This window comes from Dromiciops gliroides, chromosome 1 (genome assembly GCF_019393635.1).
Source record: "Dromiciops gliroides isolate mDroGli1 chromosome 1, mDroGli1.pri, whole genome shotgun sequence".
NCBI classification, from domain to species: Eukaryota; Metazoa; Chordata; class Mammalia; order Microbiotheria; family Microbiotheriidae; genus Dromiciops; species Dromiciops gliroides.
The window spans coordinates 759,657,649-759,674,031 of NC_057861.1; the positions used below are offsets into that span (position 1 = coordinate 759,657,649).

General features: G+C 53.6%; 1 protein-coding gene across 3 annotated transcripts in view; it reads right to left on the reverse strand.

Annotated features, from left to right (window-relative positions):
- Positions 1–11,602, reverse strand: part of EEPD1 (endonuclease/exonuclease/phosphatase family domain containing 1) — a 73,211-nt gene extending 61,609 nt beyond the window's left edge. For all 3 annotated transcript variants that reach the window (XM_043975860.1, XM_043975859.1, XM_043975858.1), the window contains exons 1-2: positions 11,408–11,602; positions 9,456–10,570 (exon numbers count right to left, since the gene is read on the reverse strand). In XM_043975860.1, coding sequence (XP_043831795.1) covers positions 9,456–10,330 — 875 coding nt within the window. In that variant the 5' untranslated portion in view covers positions 10,331–10,570; positions 11,408–11,602. The remainder of the gene's footprint in view (positions 1–9,455; positions 10,571–11,407) is intronic.
- Positions 11,603–16,383: the final 4,781 nt, after the last annotated feature.

Here is a 16,383-nt window from a genome sequence, read left to right on the forward strand (position 1 = left end):
TGGTGACTAAGGCTCCCCTAGACCTAGCTCAAGGTCACATGGTGAGATCAAGCCAGAACCTCCACTGGGCCAAGGCTCTTAGGAAGGACCACAGCATCCTCCCTCTCCCTAGAGCCTCTAGGCTCCAATGTAAGAATAAGAGGGACCTGTGAGCATCTCCCGGGCTGCTTTGGTGTGGCCCTGAAGCCCCGCTCCCAGGCTCCTCCTACCCCAAGGGCCAGGATTTCCAGGATTGGGGGGGGGGCTGCTTCATCTCACCCGTATCTGCCCTCAAGGCCCCTCCAATGGACACAAGATGTCAGAGCCCACAGGGCCTGGGCCACCATCTGGCCCAACATCCCCTGACAGCATCTTGGCCCAGGGGCGGCCATCTGCTCTTTGCTCAAACAGCTCCAGTGAAAGGGAATCGCTTCCCCAGCCCCCTGGGGGTGGGGCAGGGCACAGCCCCCAGCAAAAAGGGCTGGGAGTCACCCATTCCCAACCAGGAGAGCAGAAGAATGGCAAACCCTTGTGCAGGGCCAAGGCCACAGCCTCCTAGATGAAGGGCGTGTTCCCAGGACGGACCCCCTGCCACCCCACCCCCAGCTGGCTGGGCTAGGCCAGAGCCCTCCCCGCCCTTCGCCAAATGCGGGGCTTGGTTCTTGGGGATTCATCAAGTCTGGGGCCTCCTGCTCAGACTGAGAGGGGCTGGGCGGGCCGGGCTCCAGGGGTTGGGAGCTTCGGGACTGGACAGAGAAGTGGGTCAAGTTATCTAATCGGGCCAGCCCCAGGTTTAAAAGCAAACAAGAGGCACCAGGAGTCCCCCCCAACACCACCAGGAGTAAAGGGCCTGGTCCGATGACTTCCTTTTCTCTTCCCCAAAGCACCAAATGAAAGCAGTCACCACCCACCGGCCTCACTGGCCAGAGGTCCCAGCTTTGTCCCACCCACCGGGCCCACTATCAAGGCTTAGGTAAAGCTCATGAAGCCCTGATATCCATCCGGTCACCTGATCCGGGGACAAAGACAACCACTGATATTCCTGTGCCCATCCTGCAGACAGAGAAATTGAGACTCAGCACAGGAGAAACGCAACAGAGAAGTGACTCTAGCCCCAAGGCAGGCTCCTAGAGGCAGGGAGGACTTCACTTTTGCCTAGCTAGTATGCAGTAGGTATTAAATAAATGTCTGTTGGACTGGGCTGGAGTCTAGGCCCAGGACTCCTTCCACTCTCTTCCTTCTCCCTCCATTCTTCCTTCAGCTTCACTGGGATTATGAGCCCCCAGGTTTAGGACCTCTCTGAAGTTGAAGCAGCTGGACCTGGAGTCAGGGAGACCTGAGTTCAAATCTGGCCTCAGACACTTCCTCCCTGCGTGACCTGGGCAAGTCACTTCCCCTCTGTCTGCCTCATTTTCCTCATCTGTAAAATGTCAAACCCCTCTAATAGCTTTGCCAAGAAAATGCCAGATGAGGTCACAAAGAGAAACAACTGAACAACAAAGCAAAAGGGAGAGTTGGAGCCCCCTCTACCCCTGCCCGGCCCGAGGGGCCCCTTTCAGCAGACTCAGTAACTGCTCCAGCCAGGGTGCCAGCCCCCTTTATTCTGGTAAAAATGGGCACGAAGACGTGCTCTTCTGGGTGGAACTAGAAAATGGGGCAGGGGGGGCAGGGGAGGTGGGCACGGGTCCAGGGCAGGGACAGAAGATAGGGCAGGGGCAGGGGAGGTGGGCACGAGCCTAGGGCAAGGGCAGGGGAGGAGTGGCCAACAAAGGATGCTTTTGGAAGCAGCTTTTATGAGCCTCCATGTTTCTAAAATCTGCAGTATTTACTTCAGGAATAATCAGGTTGCAAGTCATCGGGTCAAAGGTCTTTGTCGAAAGAAAACAAAGCAGGAAGTGTCATTCCAAAACTCGCTCAGGAAACTAAAGCCTTGTCCCAGCTGGAGCCAAGGCCGCCCTGAAGGAGAAGCCCCAGAAAAGGAAGGGGGGGGCGGGGGGAGGGAAGGCAAGGAGGATGGGGGAAGGGCAGCAAGGGAGAGGGGGAAGGGGAAGAAGAGAAGGAGAGGGAGGAGAGACAAGGAGGATGGTGGAGGGGGAGGAAGAGAGGGAAGGGGAGGAGAGGGAGGGGAGCACACCAGGAGCCTCAAGCCTCCTTCTGGTACTGAGAGGCGGGCTCCCTCCCTTGAATCCTCCTCCCTCCCCCAAAGAGGATCATTCACCCAAAGCTAGAAGGGACTTGAGGTCATCGAGCCCAACCCATTCATTTTACAGAGGAGGAAAACCGAGGCTGGGGACTGCTCCACTTGTGTCAGGTGGCGCTTGAGCCTAGCCACCCTAACTCCAAAGCTGAGGGCTCTAGCCATCAGTCCACGCTGCCGGCATCCTGCCTTCCTGTCAGCATCCCCATTTCACAGGTGAGGCTACTGAGGCTTGGAAGTGGAATAACTCGTCCAAGGGCATCTGGCAGTAGGCAGAGAAGCCTGAACTGCTGGCTCCCAGCCCAGGACTCCTTCCTCTATGTGCAGCTGCCTTTCTCATCATTAAACATTTATTGACTGCCCAGGGCATGTTAGTCACGCCCACAGCCCCATAGGTAGCAGGCGTGGTTCCTGAAAGCAGGAGCCTGGCACAACTTCCGGCTTCTGCCAGGCCCAGGCCTAGGTGCCACGCTGTGCTCTGCCCAAAGTTCTCGACCCTTAACACTCCTCTGCTGGGAAAGGCCTGGCCCCATCCTGATTCTTCCCAGAGGGGATCAGGCCCAGTTCTGAGCCCTTCCCAGATCAAATCCTCTAGTCAGAGAGCAGCCATCCCATCTCCTTGGTATCTGGTATCACCCATTCACTGCCCAGCTCTCTCTTCCCCCATTAGACCAAGAGCCCATTGGGGCAGGACCTGCACACAGTAGGTGCTTAATCAATGTTGACTGTGGTCACGCCTTCCAGCCACTGGGATAAACCTCTCTGGTCAGGTCACCACCACCCCTGCCCCCCCCAGCACCTGAACCTCCACTATACAACACTGAAATCTGTCTTGGGGCTACCCAGACAATCTCCTCTTGGTCCAAGGCTACACCAGGCAGGAAAGGCTGGGAGGACCAAGCTGAGTGCTGGGGTGTGTGCAGCCCTCCAAGGCCCCTTGAAGGACTACCAGGCTGCCCCTGGGACACAGAGCTGACTGCCCCAGCACGAGACTCACTAGCTACCCCTCTCCTCCAGAAATCTCAAAGGGTTCCCACGCTGCCTCTCCCAGGAGGGTGATGCAGTGTGAGGTTCCCTTAGACCCTTCACGAAGCCCCTCCCCAAACACCATCTGGGCATCAGAGAAAATGACCAACAAGCTTCCTAATCACCGGTTTGGAACATGTCCTAGAAGGGTAAAGAGACTCTCCCATCATCCCTAAACCAAACAGGCTGGGTCAGGAGGTAGTGAGCTCCCCATCCCTAGAGGTTTTCCATCTTTCATTGTATCACTAGTGAGGGGTACAGCCAACAGAGCCTGGCATCCTCATGATGTCAGGAGGAAAGCATTAGCTCATTAGGTGGAGCCCAACTTGGGAATGTATGGGATAACACGGACAAGAGGTACAGCAAGGCTGGCCAGTTCTTCATCCCTCTTATCAACATTGAGCATTGATTAAGCACCTACTGTGTGTCAGGCACTGGGGAAGCCCAAAAGGATTCCCAGCAGGGACCTTTGATGAAGACTGCCCAGAGCTCACTTCAAACAAGTGTGTTTGGGAACATGGGACTGAGCCACATTTTCCACAAAGTATTTTACAATCACCAATTTACAATTTCCACAGTAGTGGAAAGCCCACGGGTGGGACAGCACAGGCCGGTTCTGTCTGACTTCTTTACTGAGGCTGCATCTGAGACCCCCCTTTTCCTCATCAGAATGTTTGGGGAGGGGGCAGCTCGGTGGCGCACCGGCCCTGGATTCAGGAGGATCTAAGTTCAAATCCGGCCTCAGACACTTGACACTAGCTGTGTGACCCTGGGCAAGTCACTTAACCCCAATTGCCTCACCAAAAAACAGACAAACAAACAAAAAAGAATGTTTGGGGAAAGGCAGAAGGGGAAGATTGTGTTTATTACACACAGGTGAAGTACACGCCCCTTTCCCCTACTGGAAGGATGCAGAGCGATAGAAGGGGAACAGGGGACTAAGAATCCTAGCTCTGAGAACACCGCTGACCCTCTCTTTGCTGCGGGGGCCTCAGAGACCCGATCGTGAGCATCCCACTGGAGAAACGAATTATCGCTAGGTGGGCATTCCCACACGAATGGAACAGGACAACAAGAGGAAGTCACCACTTCATGGAGGGAGAGACAGCTCGTGGGTGCTCCCCAGAGAAGAAAACATGGGGGTTCACCTGGGCCCAAAGGCAACAAGGAGCATCATGTCTTGGGGGACTCAGGCACCTTACTTGTTGGGCTCAAAGACCTCAGCAATGGCAACTGCAGTCAATGTGCCAACCTCTGGACAAGGGGGTAGCATCAGAGACATTCTAAGGAGAACGAAACAAGGCCCCCGAGCCCCAATCAAGCCAGTGTGTGCATCAGTACTCAGGAGGGTTTGTGCAAAGATGGGAATGAGGCAGGAGGGTGGAAAACAAGGTGGGAGACACATTCTGAGGCCAAAAAGGAAGGGAGTCAGTGCATATGCCGCATGAATCTATTATCCAACAGGAAGTAACTGATTATTGATGAGGAAGTCATTCCACAATCAACTACCATCCGCCAGACTAACAGGAGGAAAGTCAAACTCAATACTGAAGAAGCAGCCAGGATAAAGCAGAGAGGATCCTCTGCAGACACAAGAGCTCCAACCCAACCTGCTCAAAAAAACCTCCCACTTCGGAAAAGACAAGCACACGGACCATGGCTAATCCCTTCAGAAATTGAACAGCTGTTCAATAATCACCACCATGGGGAGGACAAGAGAGCTCAGTGGGCAAGCCCAGGGCAGGCCAGATTTAAACATCAAGTTACTTATAAAATGTCATAGGAGGTGATGAAAAATCTACCATTAGCTTCACCTCACATGACAACCAAGAGTAACCTGCAGAAAGCTTGACATGAGGCCCAGTGATGGCCAGAAAACGATGAGAGCATCTATGGGTGGAGATGGAAGGAGCTACAAACATGTGTGAAATGGAACAGAGCCATGACCATTTCTGTAACCTGATGTCCTTCCGGATGAGGAGCAAGCCTCCCCAACTGGGCTCTGATGCCTCAGGCCCTGGGGCGCTCCCTAAGGAAATGGCAATGGCAATAGGGGAGCACAGAGCCTCAGAGTTGGAAAAGACCTCACATCTTGCCTGAGCCTGGCCCAGAGTCCTGACAAGTGGGCGAACACCCTTTGATTTCCCCAGGAAAGGGGTGCTCCCTCTGTCCTGAGGATCCATCCTTAGGTCAAGTTTTCCTCTTTGTAAGCCCCACCCTCTGCTCCCGGTTCTGTTCTCTGGGCCTAGCAAGCCCTTCGAACACCAGAAGACAGCTAAAGCCTCGGGTCACAGAACACAGAGGCGGCTTGTTGTGCGGACAATGAAATGGGGGGCAGGTCGTATGCTTGCAAAAGGACGTAACATGAGAACCAAAGGCATTAATGAAACTGTTCTCTAAAAAAGTACAAATAAAAGATGTCATCCCGGACATGGATGCCCACGAAACGAGGTGGACAGACTGGCCCAAGTGCTGCCACTCAGGGGCCACGAGGAAGAGTGGCCTCCAGGGCTTTGGGGAAGCCCTCTTGGGAATACATAGCAAGAGTCACTCACCTGCTGAGCTTGATCCAGGAGAAACTGGTCTATTCGGGCTGTGGACTCAGGGGTGAGAGAGAGAGAGAGAGAGTGTGTGTGTGTGTGTGTGTGTGTGTGTGTGTGTGTGTGTGTGTGTGTGTGTGTGTGTGTGTAAGGAATCACTTTTAACGGGGTCCGGAAGATGTGTTCATAGAAAGACTAGCTTCATTGAAGGCTCTCCTTAGGTGTCCTTTCCAACAAGAAGCATTTCCTGATCCCTCTAACCTAGGGCGGCTAGGTGGCGCTGCAGTGGAGAGCACCAGACCTGGAGTCAGAAAGACTCACCTCCCTGAGTTCAAATCCAGCCTCAGACACTTCCTAGCTGCATGACCCTGGGCAAGTCCCTGAACCCTGTTTGCTTCAGTTTCTTCATTTGTAAAATAAGCTGGAGAAGGAGATGGCAAACCACTCTAGGGTCTCTGCCAAGAAAAGCCCAAATGGGGTCACAAAGAATCAGAAACTACTCAACAACCACAACTTCTAGCCTATCCCTGACCTAACCTTGCAGCCTCAGTGGACCTCACCCTTCAGGCCAGCCAAATTTGCCTCTCCTTTGTTCCTCACCAAGGACACTATCTCCAGCTTCCGTGTCTTTGCCCAGGCTGTCCCCCCTGCCTCAGAGAACCCTAATCCTACTCTTCCTTCTGCCCTCCCTCCCCAATGAGTTCTCACTTATTCTGCATATAGGCTGGTTATTGTCTCCTCCCCTCAGGGTATAAGCTCTTGGAGGGTAGAGATTGCTTCATTATTTGTCTTGTATCCCCAGTACCTCCCACAGAACCTGGAAAATTACTTTGCATTCCTCTCTTTTTGCTTCCTTCCTTCCCTGGCTACCCATTCCCGCCCCCCCCCCCAGACTACAAGCTCCTTGAAGGCAGGGGCTGTTTCATTTTTGTCTTTGTACACAATAGGAGCTTTATTAATGCTTGTTAGACTGGATTGGAGGTTATATTAAGTCATTTCCCAGTCATACAAATAAGCCACCAGGGAAAATCTCCAGCACTAGAATATCATGTGTTGCCTACCCCTGATCCCAATTAAAAGTGATATTTTCTTTACCTTGATAACTCATCTGGATTAAGTTTTTCTCAGCCTGAGAATAAGGGTAGCAGTAAAAAGGTGAGACGGTACTGTCCCCACTCTCTGTATGACTCACGGTGAATGGCCCTCCAAACAGCCTCTAAAGTCAGTAACCTGGGCCAAAGCTCCATTTGCCTGCCCTAGTTACAACTTTGCACCTGTGCTATATAGGACACATTCAGTAGCCAGCCTCTTCTAGTGCCCCCAAACACTCACAAGGCCAGAAGCCTCATCCAGACTTTGAAGGGGATTAGGCCTTAGGACTATTTTACCATTTATGGGTCAATGATGTGTTAGGAGTAGCCAGACCACCCATCCCACAGGGGAACAGAAGGACCTTCCGTGGGATCCAGGTCAGGTAAGCCTCAGAGCTTCCTCCACCTGCTTCCATTTCACAGGCACCAGGGGGTTTGAATCAAAGCATTTGGGGCTCAAATTGTCCAGGAGAAGCAGAGCTAAATTTTCTCTGCTCATTCTCTGTCCCAAGGCTAATTGGATCTCTTTCCAATAGATCTAGGCTAGAACATTCAGGAAAGCTTTTCTCGAATGGATTTCCCCAGAGATCACACACTTGCTTCAGTTACAGAGCAGAGATGTCTCCTGGCAGGAGGGTGGCTCCCTCTCCTCCATCCATCCACCCACCCACCCACCCATCCACCCATCCACCCATCCATCACTCCCTCCATCTTCTCCGCCTCTAACATTACCCTAAATCAGGGCCTAGGAGATTATCCCACCCCGCCTACTCTAGCTCAGAACATCACCCAAGGATAAAGGCCCAACCTGAGTATCAGAAAAGAAAAAAGGAGAATCTGAACTCCCTCTCCCTCCTCCCTCTCAGGCTCCCCAGCCAAACAATGCAGGGCGATTAGGGGGAGGCCACAGACAAGGAAGTATCAGGTCCTTCACAGTGGATAGAACCTTAGAAGTGGAAAGAAGAAGAGCCAAGTTCAAATCCAGCCTCAGGCACTTAACTAGCTGGGTGACCCTGGGCAAGTGACTTCACCTCTCCCTGACTCAGTTTCCTGTCAGTAAAAGATTCTGCCCACCTCAGTGTGCAATAGAGATGCCTCCATGATCAGTAGTAAGCTCCTTGCTGGCAGGGCCCACTCTTGCCCTTCCTTGTATACCCCATGTTTAGCACAGTGCCTGGCTCACAGCTCACAGCTGAGAAGGGTGCCAACGAGGGGGCCTGGGGCTCAGGTCACATGCCTCCAGAGGCAGGGCCAGCTGGCCTCTTCACTCACAGCTGGAGGACCACCAAGCCTTCATCCTGCGGGCTGGGCCGAGGAGTCTGCTCTGTAAGGCCCCAGGCCCCAGCCTGATGGTCCCCGGGGTGACTGGGGTTTACAAGTAGATTTTGTTCCACCACCGTGGGCTTGTTGGTTAAAAAATCAAATGCACCCAAGAGTGAGTGACCAAGAGCAGTGTTAGTGCAGCGTGTCAGGTCTTCGGTAGTCTCTATGTAACCTGCAAAGGCCATGCCTGGCAAACAGTGGAAGTCTCCCCTCCTGCCCACTTTCCTGCCCCAAAAGCCAAGACAGGTGGCCGAGCCAGCAGCATCTTCTCCCTCCCTTGGGCTGAGGTCTTGGGCTGAGTCAGCCCAAGGGGTCTGGGCCATTCGGCCTACCCTAAACCTGCAACAGGCCAGCCCGGCCTGTCTGGCTGTGGACACACAGAGAGACTCCTCACACTGCTGGTGAGGTTCTTGTGGGTGGTGGGAAACCAATTTTAGGTGAAATAAGGGAGGAGAATGAGTCATTCTCTCCAGAGCAGTCAGAATCTGAGAGTGGGAAGAAGGGACTTGAACCACCTCTTGCCCAAAGACACCCCCAGCATCACATCTCAACAAGTGGGCATCCGGCCTCTATTTGGAGACCTCCAGGGAGAGGATACCCACCAGCTCCCAGGGCAGTCTGCTCCACTCTGGGACAGCACACATTGTGAACATCTTTGCCAGCATCCAGGGGACGAGGGCGTCTTTACCAGTCTTCTCCCCCAACCCCAGGCCATCCCCCCTCCCCACTGCTCCAGGTTCTGCCTCTCTCTGGAGCCAAAGACGGCAAGTCTGTTTGGTCTCCCCCAAGAGAGTATGGCACATACTTAAAGACGGTACTCATGCCTTCCCTCGTCCCCAGCCTTCTCCAGGCCTACCCTCCCTTCAGATCCTTCAACACATGTGAACACTGAAGCACATCAGCACATCTACTGGCTCACGTTTAGACTTGAAAAAAACAAAGCCAAGACAAAACCGACCAAGTGCTTTTTGCCTGCCATCTTGTCTCTGTGCTTAGGACTGCTGGAGCCCCCTGGATGGGTGGAGTCCATCACACTGACCTCTCAGGTGCTAAGGTCAGAGGTGGCAGCTGGTCTTTGCCCAGGGCCCGACAACTGCACCTGACTCTGAGGCTCTGATCTGAGGGGAGGGGAGGGTTTGGGGGAAACAGAGGCAGGCTCCCTGAGGAGCTCGGGCTCCCTCCCCCTTCAAGCAAGATGGCCAATCCTGGAGCCAGGGCTGCCCCCAGCACCTCCACGTGGTGCCTGTGCTCCCCTCCCCCTCCTCAGCTCAGCCCTTTCACTCCTTCCCAGCAGCTCACCTGTTCTCCAGCAGGGTCATGCACACCACTTCTCGCACACCGGGGTTGTTGGCCTTTTCAATAGAACAGGCCTGCAGGTTCCAGGTGGCCACCCTCAGCACAGGCCAGCCATCCCGGATCCCCACAAAAACCTCCGTGGACGGCCTTGTGGAGATGAGCTGGGTGGGGCCTCCCGGTGGGAAGTCCAGGTCCTCACTCTGGAGGCTCAGGGACGTGGGGCTGGGGTGGGGCTTGGCAGTAAAATTCAAGCCCCCATTGGTATGTGTGGAGGGTGGCCGGGACCTCTCAGCAAACACCTGGGGCCGGATCTTATCCAGGAAGGAGGAGCTGATGCCATCCAGTCGGATGAGGTCCTCAACACTCTTGAAGGGCCCGTGCTCCTGGCGGTAGTCCACTATGCCCAAGGCCACCCTCTCGGACACCCCCCGCAGGCTCATAAGCTGAGCCGGGCTAGCCGTGTTGATGTTCACCTTGGCGGTGGGGGGCACGGTAGCCAAGTGGTACTGCTGGGGTTCTGAGTACGGGTCCCGCCGCAGGGAACTGGGCGAATGCTGGGCCGAGCTGCCCTTGCTGCTCACACAGATCTCGAACTTGACCTGCTCCAGTTTGGTGGCGCCAACCCCACTCACCAGGGCCAGGTCCTCCACCTTCTTGAAGCCCCCGATGTACTCGCGGTACTCCACAATGCTGCGGGCCACAGGCCGGGTGACCCCAGGCAGCGTCATCAGCTCCTCCTCTGTGGCCGTGTTGATGTTGAGCCGCTCCTGGTTCACCAGGATGTTGCTGAAGTTGCAGGCAGCACTGAACTTGCGGCTGTGAGAAAGGTCTGAGGGGTCCCTAGGGATGGAGCGGTGGCAGCCCAGGTTACCTCCCATGGTGTGCCCTGGCACGTGGACAAAGAGCCGCCGGCAGCCGACAGGGATCCCTCGGGCTTCGCTGGGGAGATGCTAGAAAACACACCCGAGGAAGGGCAGAATGAACCACTGAGGCAGGAGGAAGGACTCACAAGCCCCAATGCCTGGCAGGGCCGAAAGTGCTGCCTGTGGGAAGGAGCAGGTGCCCATCATCCGACCGTGAGGCAGAAAGGAGAGGCTTCCCTCCTGGCCCTTGGCTGCCTGAAAAGTCAATAAACAAAGCCCTGTTAGGATTCTGGCAGAGGTTGCCAACCCATCACACCCAAGCCCTCTGCCGCCCCAGCCCTGGGCCAGAAAGCTGAGCTTGGTTCATGAGCACCGGCCTGCAGCAGCCAGCACACTAGGGAAGGCCCTCTCCTCCATGGGGTCCCCCAGCAGGACAGGGAGAGAAGGATTAGCTCCAGGTAGGGTGGAGGGTGCCCCAATAACTCAGGCCAAAGAACCCAGCTGAGGTAGGGAGAGGGGTGGGGGCACTTGTGCACCACCACACGCAAACACAAGCACACACACACACAAGCACACACACACACACACACACACACTCAGAGGGACGGGCACTCAGCGCCAACACACAAAGCCGTAAACAGCTGTACAAAACACCCAAATCCACCCAAATCCCAGCCACACACAGGTAGAAGCACTCCCACAGACTCACCCAGGCAAACATGCACACACACAAACACACACGGAGCCAGACATGCAAAGCACACACAAATGCATGCAGACACACAAACAGGCACACGGAGGCAGCGCACACAGCCACATGCAAACAGACGCAAACACTCACACAGGCACAGACACACACAGACACCCACAAACACACAGACACCCACTCACAAACGCGGACACGAGGGGCTCCCGACTCCTCAGCGCTTCTAGGCATGCACTCCCCCCCTTATCCCCCCTACGCCCTCTTCCACCCCCGTCCCCTCCCCCTCCACTCTCAGTCCTGGACCAGGCCCCCAACCTGGCTGGCCGGACCCAGCAACCGAGCCCCCTCTTCCCCCACCCCGCACCTCGTGTCCCCAGGACACCCACCACTCAGGGCCGCCACGGCACGGACTCCTGGACTGGGCTCGAGTACAGCCACCTCTCTGCTGAGCTACCCGTGCCCGCCGCCGCGCCTGCCCGGCTCGCAGCAGCAACAGCAGCAGCAGCAGCAGCAAAGTCCGGCGGCCGGCGGGGCTCCTGCCTCTCCCTCCTCCTCCTCCAGTTTTCTCTCCCCCTACTGCTCTCCCTCCTCTTTCTCCTCCCCCTTCCCCTCCTCCTCCTCCTCCTCCTCCTCCTCTTCTTCCTCCACCTCCTCTTCCTCCTCCTTCTCCTCGCTCGAGCGCCCGGAGTCCCGGGAGCCCCTGCAGAGGCGTCCGGAGCCGGGAGCCCGCGGCCAGCCCTGCTCCCGCCTGCGTCACAGCCCGGCCCAGTCCTGGCCCCGCCGCCGGCCCCTAGCCCGCCCCCGGCCCGCCCCCGGCCCCCTGGCCCGCCCCCAGCCCCGCAGCCCCGCCCTCGCCGCGACTCCGGGCTCCGAAGGGCGGGGTCACGGTCACGGTCACAGTCACGGTCACGTCCTGAGCGGGCAGCGCGTGCCTGGCCTCCAATGCCTGACCGAGGGACCCCCGGGAGCGGAGCAGGAGAGACGCGGGGGCTGCCGAGTCGCCCCGCCCCCCGGAGCGCCTGGCTCTGGGCTCTGGGGCCCGACTTAGGACCGGAGGGTGGGGGTGGCCGAGGAGAGGCCCAGGACTGTACATGAAACGCACCCACGACCCATTCACAGCCTGCCCCGCACCTAAGTTGTGTGTTTAAACCCCTCATTCTTATTTCCCCCCTCCTATTCCCACCTGGACCCCAGCCAAGCCTTTCCAACTTAGCCGGAGCGGCAGGGCCGAGAGATCCCGAGCTAGGAGGGGTCTCCTCCTGCCGCCCCTCCTGTCCCTCTCTCCTCCTCCTCTTCTCCTCCTCCTCCTCCTCCCCTTCCTCCTCCCCCTCTCCCCCCATCTTCTCCCTCCCTTCCTCCTCCCTTGGCCTGTCCTTCCCCCTCCTCCCTTTGTCTCCTCCCCTCCTCCCTCCTCCCCCTTCCCCCTCTCCTCTCCCTCCTTCTCCGCTTTGTCCATCCTCCTCCCCTTTCTTCCCCCTCTTTCCCCCCAACCGTCTTTCCCCTTTCCCCCTCCTCCCCTTCCTCAGAGCCTATCTAGTCTGAACCCCTTATTTTTCCGAAGAGAAAAATGAAGCCCAGAAACATTCAGTGACTTACTCAAAGTCACATAGTTATCCAGTGTCCTACAAGAGTCTGAACCCAAGTCTTTCTGATTCAACCGCCTCTGCTTGAGGCATCAGAGCAAGACGGACTTGAGTTGGATGTTTCTAAAAACCAGAAACTTTCTTTACCCTTCATAAGTTCTACACTCAGACCCTTGGGGCCTGTTCCTTGGACACAACAATTCCATCTCCCAAGTCATCTCCCACCTCCCGGTCTTTGCACTGGCTGGTCCCTAGAATGTTGTTCCTCGGACTCCACTTGGGCTCCCTTGGCTTTTTTCAAAGGTCCTTCTCCCTTAAACCCGGAAATTACTTTTTATCTAATCTTTATGACTCAACACTGTGAGCAGATAAGCACCTTGAGGGCAGGACCTGTCTCTTTTTGCATTAGTTTGTAGCCCCGGGTCTAGCACTGCACCAGACTTCTAGCAGACATGCCAACAATGCTTATTGACTGAATAAATGAAAGCAATTGAAGGCGTCCTTCAGGTACCTGGGAGATTGGGTGGAGGGAAGGCACCATTTTAGGAGGCTGCCTGGCAAAGGAGGTGGTCTTCCAGAATCACATGCAGAGCAGCAGGCTCCAGAGGGGAAGTACGCAGGGGGCTCCCAGCAGGGGCGCTTGCCTGGGTGAGACCTCGACAGCCGCTCACTTGCTCCTAAACCATAGTCAGCTTGGGAGTCCAGTGGAGAGAGCCACTAGCACTGACAGTCACTGTCTTTGGGGGGCAGGGGGAAGTACATCCCCCTCCCTGAATTGATCCCACACTTCAGAGACAAGCTGGTCCTGTCCTTTTAGGACCCCTGCTGAGGCTAAGGAGCCGTGCTGTGCAATGTCTTGAAACACCGACGGTGCCTAATAAATGTTTATTGAATGACTAGAGATAAGAGAGTGCGCATTTCCTCTCAGGGAATGGATGCAAATGCATTCATAAATTTGCGAAGTGCTTCACCTGTTACTGGTTTAATCTTCTCTACAGCCCAGTTAGGGAAGGGCTATTCTTATCCCTGTTTTGCAGATGAGAAAACTGAGGTTGAGAAAGAGTAAGTGACTGACTGGTTCAGGGTCACACTGCTAGCTATTGTCTGGAAGAGGATTTGAACTCAGGTCTCACCAACTCCCAAGTACATCACTGTCCCCTGTGCCACCTACCTGCCAAATGTATATATTAGCTTCTTCCCTCACCCTGTACTTTTTTTTTCCAATTAAAGAAATGCCGCCTTCCACTCCCCCCTGCCCCTAAAGGAAAAAGAAAAAAAGACCAAATATACAAGGTCAAGCAAGACAAATCCTGGCATTGACCAGGTCCAGAAGAAAAATAGGTCTCCATCTGTGCTCTGAGCTCCTCATGTCCTCTCAGGAAGCAGCAGCCTGCTTCGGCCCCAGCCCTCTTCAATCGCAGGGTTCATTGTGTCCATCAGAGTTCTCAGGTCTTTCAGAGTTGTTTGCAACATTGTTGCTACTGTGTAACCACTTCTCCTGGTTCTGCTCACTTCCCTCTGCATCAGTTCATGTAGGTTCTTCTCTTTGGAATCATCTTCTCATCTCTCACAGGGCGACAATGTTCCATCCCACCCCATGCATAGACCATCATTTGTTCAGCCATTTCCCCATGGATGCTGGGCCCCCTTTCCCCAGTTTCCAGTTTTTTGCCACTGAAAAAAGCACTAGATAAATATTTATATACAGTCAAGTGCAAGAGATCTTTGGTCTCTGGAATATAGACTTAGGATCAGTGTGGCTGGGTCAAAGATACACACAGTTTAATGACATTGGGGCACTGCTCCAAATTGCTTTCCAGAATGTCCGGGCCAGTTTGCACAGCTCCACCAACATGATATTAATGTACCTGTGAGCAGGGACTTTTTTTAAATTTTATTTTCCAATTCACATGTAAAAGCAAATTTTTACATCAAATATTTTTTTAAAACTTTGTGTTCCAGGGGCAGCTAGGTGGCACAGTGGATAGAGCACCAGCCCTGGAATCAGGAGGACCTGAGTTCAAGTCCAGCCTCAGACACTTGACAAACTTACTAGCTGTGTGATCCTGGGCAAATCGCTTAACCCCAATTGCCTCACCAAAAAAAAAGAAAAGAAAATTTTGTGTTCCAACTTCTCTTCCTCCCTCCCTTTCCACCCCCCACCTCAAAAACTCAAGCAATTCAATATAAATTATACACGAGTAGTCATGGAAAACAACTCTACATTAGCTAGATTGTGAGAGAATACAGATAAAAACAAAACTTCAGATTAAGGAATTATCAAAAAAAGAAATGTATTTCAGTCTGTTTTCAGATACCATCAGTTCTTTCTCTGTAGTTGTATCGCAATTTTCATAAGTTCTTCACAGTTATATTGGATCATTGCCTTGCTGAAAATAACCACATGCTTCCCAGCAGATCATCTTACACTAATGTTGTTATTTTGTATATAGTACATTTCTGTCTGCCTCAGTTCAAGTGGGTCTTTCCAGGTTTTTCTTATAGCATCCTGTTCATCATAACTTTTATATAGTACCTTAAACTTGACAAAGAATTTTCTTCACAATAGCCCAGCAGAGTAGGTACCATACGGTTTGACATTGTAGTCAATCATCATAACTATTTCCCTCCATCCTATTCCCTTCCAGTGATATTTACTCTATTGTCTATCTTCTTTTGCCCTATTCCTCCTCAAAAGTGTTTTGCTACTGACTGCCCCCTCCCCCACTCTACCCTCCCTTCATTTACCCTTTCCTCCTTATCCTCTTCCCCTCCTACTTTCCTATAGGGTTAAATAGATTACTCCTCCCAGTTGGGTATGTGTGTTATTCCCTCCTTGAGTCCCCTCTGATGAGGTTAAGGTCTTTGAATTAATTCTGTTTTCTAAATTTTTCTCCCTCCTCCTCAACTCTCCCTATGAAATAAAGCAATTCAATATATATCATACATGTGCTGTTATGTAGAACATCTTCACCTTCCTCGAAAGTGTTTTGCTTTTTGCAGCTCCCTCCCCCAAACTTCCCTTCCTTCCTTCCCCTCTTCTCTTCTCCCCCCCCCCCATTTCTTTCCCCTCTCACTTTTCCTCAGGGCAAAAATATATTACTATACCCGCTTGAGTCTGTATGTTATTCCCTCTTTGAGCCAATTCTGATGATAGTAAGTTTCACTCACTCCCCCACTCCTTCACCCTCTTCCCCTCCCCTCCATAAGCTTCTTGTTTCCTTCATGTGAACCACCTCTCCCCTTCCCCCTCCCCCAGTCTATTCCTCCTAACCCCCAACCGTATTTTAAAGATGTCATCATGGGTTAGCTAGGTGGCGCAGTGGACAGCAGGGACTTTCAGTGATGATGCCAGAAGCCAAGGGACCAAGGCTGATGGGCATCCCACACCCTGAGATGGGCTCCAGGGAAGGAAGACCCTTGGGGCAGGAATACCTGGTGTCTCTCTCCAAATCATGGACAGAAGAGATTGGGTGTTTGACATCCATCAAATAAGATAATCTAGGTGTAGCACTTTTCAGACCTTTAAATGCTATGTATTATTTGCTATAGTTATAATTATCACATATGTCAAAGCTTATAATTATTATATATCAGCTCTTTCTAGAGCATACAACAGCTGTAGCCCCTGCTCAAAGGGCAGAGACTGGGGGATGGGGATGGGGCTGGTACAGAAAGAAAAATGAATGAAAAGCAGTAGATCAGGGTAGTCTACAAGCCAAATTCCAGACCTCAGGGTTGGCAGGGGGTGACCTCCTGGCTCTGCTTGCAGCAGACTC